Source organism: Hyposmocoma kahamanoa, unplaced genomic scaffold, assembly GCF_003589595.1.
Source record: "Hyposmocoma kahamanoa isolate Upper Pololo Valley unplaced genomic scaffold, ASM358959v1 100021, whole genome shotgun sequence".
NCBI lineage: Eukaryota > Metazoa > Arthropoda > Insecta > Lepidoptera > Cosmopterigidae > Hyposmocoma > Hyposmocoma kahamanoa.
In genome coordinates, this window is record NW_020653200.1 from 6,485,449 (window position 1) to 6,497,571 (window position 12,123).

A 12,123-nucleotide genomic window follows, 5' to 3' on the forward strand; every position below is an offset into this window, starting at 1 on the left:
GTATGCACATCTTACCGTATCAATGGCATATAGGTACTATATTAGTGCGGCCGTGTCATTAACATTAGTAGACGTCATGTGAAAGCTAAGCATGGTCAGCATTAAAGAATCCAGAGTAAATATTGTAGAAATAACATCATTGTGTAGTATGTGTGTTGTGACTCTTAAGAGATAAAATAATCAAATTGTATACAAGCATTGATTTAAATATAAGGAGCCGACGTTGTTTGTCTTGGCAAGTAAAGAAATGCGGAGTCTGCCTACACCACTCGCCGGCTTGACGATACACATGTAAAAAAATTTAAAGTATAATAAACAAGTAAACAACCAAAACAAACAAGCTAAATACGCAATGTCTATCCGCAGGCTGAACAACTAAATGCGCAGTAAACCTCACACTGTTTCCGTTACACTTTGATGTAAGGACCTTGTTGTAGCAAAACGACGACGTAGGCACGTGTTATGGCAAAACACTGAAAGATTGTCCTACAACAGTTATCGCTTTTGAAATCTGTGTTACGGCTATACATATATATATAGTCACAGGTATATAACGTTTTACGGAATATGGTTCAGCGATTTAATTTTTTTTTTTCATAGTTATCGCGTTTGAACCATGTTTGGACAGGTGTAATATCTTGTAATCTAGGAAGGCTAATTACTCAACGACATTATACAAAAACGTTAACAATTAATAATAAAAGAATGAAAATATGTTGTGTTCCCGCGTTTATCATCAGACGGCTGACAATCCCTCGAGTTTGTAAATTAACAGATGGTAATGCGAAGTAGCGAAAAAAACAAGTGAAAGCTTTACCTGTGAGTTCTCACGACGTTCCTTGATTTTCTGTGAGATTTCCAGACTTTTTTCTGACGTTCCGTGACTTTCCAAAAGGTCGACAATGATCCCTTCACGCAGTAACGACACCGCGATTTACTTTTTCGACATCTCATGGAAACCTCCACATTAGTTGTTCATCTACGTCGCATTCGTAAACAATACAATTTTGTATCACTTTTTAATGATACGAGTAGAATGCTGTACTAGTACTTACTAGTGGGATCCCTGTGGCTGAAATTAGTAACTACTAGTCTGCCATTCTGATTTATTCCGATAGCTTTGTTTTTATGACTAGGAGACGGTACATGTGTTGATTCTTTACATAACAACTTTGGACTTTATACGCATGAATATTTTAACCAATATGCGTGAAATATATACATCGTAAGACTTTATACACGTGGAAGCGTAAACACAGCATGAAATGTTCTGCATGTACAAGACATGGATGAATGAAGATACGTATTTATAAATTATAGAGGGATTGAGGATATTATACGAATAGCAGTTACTTTTACATACAGTATTGCATCGTGTCGCACCGTACAAAGATATGCGAAAAATACCCTCGTAACGCACGACATACGACATGGTCCGCAGTGCGCTATTGCGTATGATATCGATTATCCACGTAGATGAATCAGCGCAAGAATCCACTACATTGTGCATAATTCTAAAAGGGAAAATTATGATGAACGACAGATATTTTGCGTCCTATGCGTATTTTGTTACCGTCTGCTGTAAGTCTTTTTATAAGAAAGAGAAAAGGTAATGCCATCTTATTAAGCGTAAAATTACATCAAGGAAAAAGATCTGGACGAATTCTATCTTATTACTCATTTCACAGGGTTCCTATAAGGTGATGAGGGTACCTAAAACAACGAATTTACAAAACGGCCACGCAATGTTTTTGGTTGATAAACATAACTCAAAGGCCGCTCTAGAGGCGACACTGAAACTAGTAATTAGTAAGCAATGCTGAGGTGCTCACTATAATCGGCAAGGTTCAAAGAAGGTCGAAACGACAAAATCTGACGGCTCTTAATTTGGTATTCTGCAAGTAAAAAGCTAATGCTATAATAATGTGGGTGCGCATAGCGTATTAGCAAATTCCGCTACATTGCAACGTGCCTTTTATCAAATCATGGTCGAGGCAAGGGAAAAATTATCCTCAATCCTTATGCAGCGCGAGTATTATTCGTAATCGTGTCGCACCATAAACACTTGCATTCAACACCCGACGATTGATTTACTGCAGTTTAAGACTGATACTGTATCAGTGATACATAGGCAGGTGAACAGTATGGAATTATCTCATCTATATAGAACCTTTAAAGACTGTCTATAAATGTCTTTGAGTTGTTCTCAGTGCATAATATAGCATGCTCGATATTCACGTGTAATATATGAGTGGTTGATATTGCATTAATAGCGGTAGTGCATATGTAGGTCATGTTCTACGGTAACATTTATTCAACGCGCAAGGTCCAAAACGAACAGGTATTGGCACTTCTCACCGAGTAATTAATATGACTGGCATTACATATTTTATAAAAAATATACTTAACATTTTAGTCAAATTCTTATGTTTTCACGATTGTTACACATAAGAAATGACCATTTTTTCGGATTTAAATCGCGTGATTACATTTGTTATTTCAAACAAATGAATGTTTCGGGCCCTTTACAGGTCCCTTGGTCATGGTCAATCGTGAAATAGTTACATTTTCTATTTTAGTCAAATTGTACAAAAATTCTTCTCCGAAAAATTCAATTAAGCATTATTGTTATTACATTGTTTTATATGTGAAAAAACAAGATTTTTTAATTTCATTTCGGAAAGTGTTCTATACCTGTTCAAAGATCTCTGTAGTCGTAAAACTCCATTGGCTGCAGAGGCATTGGGAGTTATCACGGCTTAAACCCTATTCTTAGATATTTTCCTGCCCAGCAGTGGGATGTATGCGGGTTGATGATGACATAGTAGGTGCTACAATTAACAAATTAAATTGACTCAGTGGTACAGGCCCCCGATGGAAATGAGCCCAGGGACTTCAACATATAAAGTGATTAAAATTGAAACGACACATGTAATACAATTTGTTACTTTTAAGATAACTAAAAATACTATACCACAAAATAACATTAACTTTTAGGACGGACCAGAATAATTACGACCTATGAAAGTATTCGAGTTCTCATTGCTCCCGTTCTATAAATGAACTTATATAGAATTTAAGACTGTCAAGTTGAAACAGGACTGGGTTGGACACATCACTCGCATACACCCATAGAAATGGGCTCACCCAACCACTTGGCTAGAGACGACGAGAAGCGGATCAAGAAGGGAATGGCGGGATGACTTGGACGCATATGTAATGGACTAGTCTAACGTTGCGTCAAAAAGGGAGCTGTGGAAGTCTAGAGGAGAGTTCTTTGCCCAGCAGTGCAAATAAGTTACTTTTATAAATGCACCCAATCCCCCTGCTAATGCTTCTAACTACCGGTTGAGTAGCAACCTAGCTGGAATACAACCGAAGGCGGAACAGCGGTATTGGTGTGATGTATAAATTATGTGGCGGTAATATTCCAACTGCGGTGCTTAGATACTAATTAAGGGCGCTTAATGAGCCGTCAAGTATTACAAGCGTTGTATGTCTTTAAAATTATATTAATGATCATGTACGTAATAAGTAAAACATGGACAAAACTTATTGAGCATAAAACCTGAACTACTGTTGCGTACAGCGCAGCCCGAACATAATTATGTTCTGAACACAATGATTAATTATAAATTGAACAAAAATATCACAATTAAGCGTACAATTATACACTTTTTGTTTTTTCAATCTCATCCATAGTTCGAAACGAGTTTGGTGCACGCTGTGAGGATGTTTACCAGTGGATTTGATTTTTTTTTAAGTTACAAAAACCCGCTCACCGGCGTCGTGATGGGATCAGTGTTATAAATGGGCTATTGTAAGCATATACGAGTCAGGATTTTAAAGATATTATATTATATTGTAAATTACTAAAATGAAATAATGTCGATAAGATACTTATGAATAAGTAGATCACTAAATTTTTTTGACATCTACCGGGTACAAAGTTCAGTATTATGTTAATAGATGGTTCTGTGGTGGCAAGGCGATAAAAATAAAGAAAGGAATTAATAATTCCTAATAAAAATTATTATCAATTATTTACATTAACGAAGCGTACCTTTACCGACTGTCCTTTTCCTCCATGGTCTGACTAATGTGTGCAAGTGAGTCTTAGGCCCCGTTCACGCTTACAACTACAAGAATTTTATTCATAAGTAGCCGTAGGCGTTCACATGCTGACACGAATTACAGACTTGTCATCTGAACCGGCCCTTAAAGCGTTTCTCAGTTTACGCAAATGTCATTGCGATCTTGTACAGATTTGCCAACACAAACAAACCTACATCATAGCCTACATGTATTGTGTGTCGCTTGATAGTTTGTTAACGCGAAAGAGATATGTCATGTGTCCAACGAAAGTATAATGGTTGTTGCTACTGCATAAACTTATTATTGAAGCGGTAATGATGAAAATGATGAATCGGCTGGTAGCAAAGCGTTAAATGTTGTTGAATATCGTATTTAAATGTAAATATATATTGTTATCTCCATAATAAAGAAAAAATATCATAAGTACTGGCAAAAAATACATTTTTTTTTCAATTGTTCGATGTTTTAAGGATACTTGCTTTCAGAACAGGTTGTTTTTTGTTCATATTAATTAATTAACCTTAACATTTATTTTTTTATAGATGGCGAGGCAGTGTTTACAAGCTAGTATGGCGCGAGTTGCTAGCATACCTCACACTGTATTACACCATCAATTTGTTGTATCGATTCGCGCTTACCGAGCAGCAACAGAGGTAAGTAATTCAAAGGATTATCAAATAGTATTTACTTATTCTACTGCCGAAAACTTTCTGGGGTCTTAGTGTAAGCTTTCAAATATGTAAACTTAACTATCCCGTTTGCGGTAAGATTTTAATTTAAACTTTATATATATAAGAGACATGGACACTGATAGTCGTCGATATGCAGAGAATTGACGCTATATGTCTTCAACTTGCATGCAGCGTGTGATATGCTATTTTGGTCACGTGTGACGTAGAGATGCTGATAATCTGGAAAGTTTGTTGGTGACAGGGAAGGTGGAGGTAAAGAGACCTATAAGCAGGAATCCCAAAAGGGCGTTTGTAGGAACCCGGAACAGCCCAAATGCGAGGTTCCTGCAGTTTCCGCAGTAAAAGGAGGCCCGGGTTCATTTGCACCTCGAGAGATGGCATTAAATTTGTGTCGTCTGAACCCGAATTCATTTTCGATAGATGTTGGTACATATTTTTGCTATAAGGCAGTGGGCATAAACACTAGAGCCGCAATGTCCTATAAACAACAATAAAAAATCAAGCACCATTTTGCCACTTTAAAGACTAGCTTCGAAACTGATTAAAATTTCAGAGAAAAACATAACCCGGGACAATTTTACAAACAAATTTAATTTTTTTTGATAAGCAACCAGTCCCGGGATCATACGACACTCGCAATTGGGCTCGTTCGGGTCCCGTAACAAATTTAAACCGACCCCGGGTTCAGATGCTACAAACCCCCAAAAGGTGGTTGGATCAGATCAGATCTCCGAACAACTGATGGTACACCATGCGACTAGCGCAACCGACGGAGGCAAATGGCTGGCAGGATGAAGTAGAGCCAGGGTCATCAGCAGTGAGGAAGCGATTAAGAAGAAGAAACATATAATTTAGCTCTAAACTAAAACTTTAATGTAGTTAAGTTTGAAAGATTACATATTTACATTCGGGCCTCTGTGTATTATGTATAAGTATATACCTATACGAAATATAACGAGAATCAGGTGGTAGGAGACGATAATGTCTTCAAATTATTTTAAACGACCTGCCGCAGCCGCGGCTAGCGTATACGCTGCTATACCGGACAAATTAATTCGTTCCGTGGATGATTAGAATTTAGTGCACTTGACAATTTTTAAGTAAATTTACGTTTTTTCGTGAATTTGTATCGCCATATCGTTTTTTGCGCTTAAGATTTCCCGTCGGAAATATTTTCCCATCGATGTTGCGGTAATTATATCGGTAGGTACTTACTGTTCTGCAATTTGCTATTCAATCAAAAATGTATAGAGGAAAAGGGATACAAAAATGTTTAATAAGTGCAGAAGTAAACGTATGAATAACCATTTGAGAATTTTATTAATTCGAGAAACCAACACACGAACAGAAAAAAAATGTTTAATTAAACGTAGGTAATTTCTACCTCTTAATTTATATTAGAATTGTTGGAAATTTCTTATGGTTTACCAGCACCAATAATTTCTATGTTAGAATAGTTGATATAATAGGTTCCAATATTTTTACATCTTTTTCAACCGGTATCTAAATAAATAAACTGGCAAAGTCCACAAATTCATATTAAATGTACAACAGTGATTGAAATAAGTTTTGAATCTCTTCACAGCATTGTGCCTTTTCAGATCTTATGGGAATATCACTTGTGTACATTGTACTTATTCTAAACTTTTCGAGAAGTTTACAAATTATTGCTTCTGTAATGTACCCAAGGCTGTTTCCTTTGGGAATTTGTAATCATTGCTTCTTACTTCCTTTTACAAGGCAATAAAGGTGATTGAATACATAATTGGTGCTGTTTTTTCGTGTTAAGGCATAAACTGCAAATTCTTGCACATTTGTGACTACGTAATATTAAGTGCATCACCGTTCTTGCTCGCCAACAATGAAGATAAAGCTAGGGCTTTTGTGTATACCGAGTCTGACTGTGGTAATGTGCTCCACCTAGAGTGTATATATGTGTCGCCTGACTACGAAAACTAACCTTTGTTTAGCGAAATGTTCCGCATGTCATACACTACATACACCATGACGTCATCAATAATTCAATAGGACGGACACTAGCCGCCTTACGTACACATTATAAAAACTAAACGGAACGACTTGTGGTAACTTAGTTTCTGAAGTGAATATATCAACGACATCACACAGTCAGTGTCCTAAACTCGATAACTTGCTACAAAATCCATCAAGAGGCACCACTTTGCACAATTACGTTGTGGAACATGATGATGGTCTGAAAAGTAGTGGGTTTTTTGTTGCTTTACGTAATATAAAAAAAATATATTTTTTTATTATATATATACACATTTGTATATATACACAAATTTTTATTTATACTTACTTACGACCTGCAGCAGGGAAGTACCGGTTTGAAACAACCGGCATAGTTAGTACCCACGACCTTTTATTGTGCAATTTTGTTTTTTTTTATTGGACGTTGTTACCCCCCATAATAAATTTATATTAATGATGACCTCGTCATTTTGTTTTAATAATAAAAGGGACGAACGTCACAGTATTTTGTTATTGTCATTTTGAGTATAGCCTGAACCTATTGCTTTTTTTTCTATTCCAAATGGTTGACTGGTAGGGAATATCATTAAGTTCGTCATTTTACTTTATTGTATGTTGCAAAAAAGTTTAAATAAATAGAATATAAGATAGTACTTAAAATTACCAACCGAGTCACCAAATGTTACAAACAATCTGTTGCAGTAACATAAAATGTCTATAAAACACTAAGACGGTTCTAGAAATAAAAAACAACTAGTTCTCTCATAAGTTCCCTTTTGTAAACAATACTGTAGTCGTCACGAATAAAAGAACAAAATAAAATTAGATAGGTAAAGTGCGTACCAACAATAAAAACGTAATTAGGTACATAATAATACTATATGTTGTAGAACTCATGAGGTAAGGACGAAAGACGCATCATCATTATAGACCCTGATTTACATACAGCGTTATTGGCACTCAGTTGAGTAAGTAATACATTGTTGTCGATACGGTTGATGTCAATGTAATCTGTACGTTATTAAAACAAAAATGTATTCCTTAGTTCAGAGCTGGCTTTTTTGTAATGCCCAGTGACGGGACGAGTAAGTCGTGCGCCTGGTTGATTGAACAACGATACGCCTGTTCATAGAGCTTTAAATCGCAAAGATCTGAGAGACCCTGCCACTGCGCCTGTCACCCAGAGACATAAGTTGACAAGTCTCATGTGCCTACAATTTTCATCAGCACCCTTACCCTTAAAAACCGGAACGCAGTAAAGCTCACAGCACCGCTTGGAGGCAGACATAGGCAAGGCGGCGGCAGTACTTCCCTGGACGAAATCTTTCACAACCAGCTCCACTGCTACTAAAATATTAGTCAACGCCCATAGACTACATACTTTTAGACAGCTTTTTTTTTATTGGAAGAACGGAAGGACGGCTGTCCTATAGAACTAAAATAAAAGGTCAATAATATTGGAGATTGGATAAAAACTTCAATAATATTGGAGAGCCAAATTTAGGACTTCACCAATAGACACACATTAAGTTGAAATTAATGAGCCTTAAATTATAATTATATAACTATTTAACATACTAAGACAAATTCGCAACACCGATAAAACAAATACCTACACGCCAAAAAACAAATTACTATAAAAGCATTACCGATGCAACACTGGAGTTAAAAAGGTCAATATCAACCTGGTTGGACAATACATTAAAGCTATATTACTATAGGTACACATGAGACGAGTTAATTTATAAGGTATTCATTTATAATGTGTTACTTGACAGCACTATCTAACGTTGAACATCCTGTCCTTTTCTTTGTGATAACGAAAGAGCTGCACTGAATTTTAATTAAGTTTAGTTTGCGTAGGCGTGAATCGACTTGATACTACTTATGCAAACGTACAGCATTTTGGCTTGTACGTAATTATATTTCTTACGAATTTGAAACTTATATTCTGAGTACCTGATACTTACTCACGAATGAAGCAATATTGAAGTTTTAAACTTAGTCATTTAGCTGCAGGACCCTAAAAAGTCTCATGTTTCGCGGTTCATCAGTCGCATTGTAATAATAATGGCGTTGGCGATGGCGCCCGTGACTGCCATCCGCAGATCGCATGACTCCCACCAATGCCAACCAACACAATTGAATTCGTTCAATACTTATTTACGAAGACTGAAATTCTTTATGAACAGAATAGTTAAATCCTAGTGTAAATTAGCAGACCTAGACATGAGAGACATTACAGTACAACTACTATTTTTTACAGAAATAGTATGAAGCGGTTTTCTAACCAAGAAGCGCAACTTCCCTGGCTATAAAACCGCTTTATTATGATATGATTTTAAAAAATCAATCTATTTTATGTTATGTACACTCGTTTACCTTGATTTAAAACAAGAAATTTAAGAACGCCACCAAATGATTGAGGATAAATATGAAAATAAAGTAGAATGTGTTCTGGCAAAACAAAAACTTAGATACGCATTTTTGGAGTTTCATTTTAGCGTGAGCTGTGATTAGATTTGATTATGACCATAAATGCACTTTTTGGTTGCAGTAATGTTTTTTAAACCATCATCACTAAAATTTGCAATCAGGATTGCAATATTATTTTATACTCTTGCTTCATTATGAAACCTTTTCCGTCTTTGTATGTAAGTATTTCTTAATGAATAAAATTCCAAATATTTCCTACCTCATAAATAAGACAAAAGGTCAAAGTATATCTACAATATGTCTACTTATTACTAGTCTATATAATATATACATTTATTTACATGTTACTTATACCTACTCGCCTACAAAAACAAGATTTAAACTCGAATTAATAGTACTAATTTTAAGCCAATATAGTGACCTCCACCTTTCATTCGTTATTTTTAAAGCACTCTTTTACTGGTATCTACGTCATTATTGTGCCGTAATATAGTAACAATTGATTTCACAACAGTTTACCACAAACACCGTTGGATTTCACTTGTTTGAACTCTCACTGCGTTGCAGTTTAGCCTACCAGTCCCTTTAAATTAAATGACACGACTTTTAGATTTGATCACGACACAATTGCCGCCACACAGTAGTGGTAAGGTTACTTATTAAAAGTATTTACTTTAAAACTGCTCTAAACAATCATGAAATCGATTCACTAGGATAGTTGCAGGTTGTGACAACTCTATAGCGTAAATAGCTGCAAGGGTAAACAACTACGACGTAACGTATAGTAATTCAAATATAATCCCCATTAGATGAACTCAAACGTTGAGTTCATCCAATGAGGTTTTTTCCCCTTTAGGAAAGGAGTAATGTTCGTGCAGAATCAGGCTTAGATTTTGAAAAATAACGTACCAATAACAATATTAACGTGACATTAGATGTGTTTTTTAAAGGGTTCATTAGTTACTTTGTTATAAGACCCTTCCACTTTTAATCACAATCGCAAGTTCTCGACACGTGTTCCGCGTACATTAAATTATAACCATGACCATGACAAAGATTTCAATCACTTTTCCAAGGACGTCGAATTGTGTAAAATATACAATTTAATTGATATACAGGTGTTTGTTTTTAATCAGCATAGTATGGGGAAATCTGAAACTATAGAAAATACAGGGAAACTATCGTATGAACATTAGTCTTCTTTGTGAAAATAATTTCGGCATAGTCAATTTTTGGCCAAGCGCGAGTTGTCCATAAAAATGAATAAAATTGTTTTTTTTTAATGCTGATCGACTCAGTTTCATATAAGGATAATTTTAGTAATTAAAGAAAAACTCGGTGCAGTAGAAGTTGGTTAAAAATAAAATAATTTTCACACAAAATGAATAAAATTTACTATTTTTTCAATGCTGATAGATTGAGTTTCATGTAAGGATCATTTTATTGTATTGATTGGAAGAAAAAAACCGTGATTTGGAAAACATTTTATTAAATTTGACAAACTTCTGCTGTCCCAATTTTTTTCTTCCAATATAATAAAAGGATCCATACATGAAACTGAGTCGATCAACAATAAAAAAATTAATCAATTTTACTCATTCGCTTGACCAAAAAAGTTACTGTGCCAAAATTATTTTCACAAAAAAGGACTTAATGGACCCTGGCAGTTTCCCAGTACAACTCCTATGGTTTCGGATTTCTCCATACTGCCCTAGTTAAACAAGCACACTGTACCTATATTATTTAGAGTTTATATTACTTTGTTTTGGTATTTCTTTCACACATTATTTCATCTTGTATTTACCACTTCTAAAGATGGTTCACGTGCACACAGTGCACCCACTACTGTATCACTTCATCAATAATCATCGCCATAACAGATGCACGCTTGTCCACGAGCGAGACGATTAATGACGAACAATGGTACGCGGGTCTTGAAAATGCCTATCCGCTCTGGCCTGGATAGTCCCAAATAGTACTTTACGAGAAACACAGATGTAGTAGTAGTGTGTTCCATTCCATGGTTGGAGGAACGTTTCGTGCAAATAGCTGGTGTATTGATTATGAGGGAATATAACACATCTGGAGTGTTCCATACATGTTGTATGCGCAGTATTCCATTTACCTGTTGTATGTAGTATTTGTGTTACTGTACATTATCAACTAAAACAAATTGTAATATGAGTAGTGTTGACTCAGCGTTCCTAGTTTTATAACTTATAAGTATATAATTTTAAAAATATTTACATATTTCTATATATCGTCTATTCATGTCAACACAATTAATAAAATCATCAAGCACCAAAGTCTGGACTTTTCATATTTTAAAGTAAAAGTCAGTGCCACCTGAACCTCAAAACATCACTTTTTGAATTTTAGTCTATTTGTCTGTGCGTTTGTGCACGCTAATCTCCAGAATGGTTAAACCAATTTAGATGTAATTGATTTAGTGTTCGTTTCATTGAAATCGGTTGACACAAAACAAAAATAATATGTCAATTTTAAAGTGTCTCGCTCGGGTACGACATTGACCAAGTGTTGTATGTACATAAAAATACAGAGATGCTAAAATATTAGTTGTGAGTAGACCTACAACAGGTTATGCCTAGCTTTTATATTTAAACCACAATAACGGTTTTAACGATAAAAATAAAACGATTGCCTGGTGTGGATCTCAGTAGGAGCTGCTTTTCGGATGGCCTACTCTGCGCGGCCCCATTGCGTGTAACTCAAGAAATCTGTATGCATTAGCTACGTCATTATCCCCGATGGCTGTACTTCCAATCGTAGGAAAGAATTGCTGCGAGGAATATGTATGTAATAAATAAGTAACCGACAGAGTTTCTTTTTTATTATATTAGTACGATCTGTGCATATGAAATCGCGGGCACAACTAGTAATATGTATA

At 35.5% G+C, this 12,123-nt stretch overlaps 1 protein-coding gene across 1 annotated transcript in view; it reads left to right on the forward strand.

Moving 5' to 3' along the window:
• The window catches only part of LOC113239528 (bestrophin-3-like), a 51,175-nt gene that overhangs the window by 4,427 nt on the left and 34,625 nt on the right, over positions 1-12,123 (forward strand). Inside the window, exon 2 of the mRNA XM_026476613.1 lies at positions 4,638-4,748. Coding sequence (XP_026332398.1) covers positions 4,638-4,748 — 111 coding nt within the window. The remainder of the gene's footprint in view (positions 1-4,637; positions 4,749-12,123) is intronic.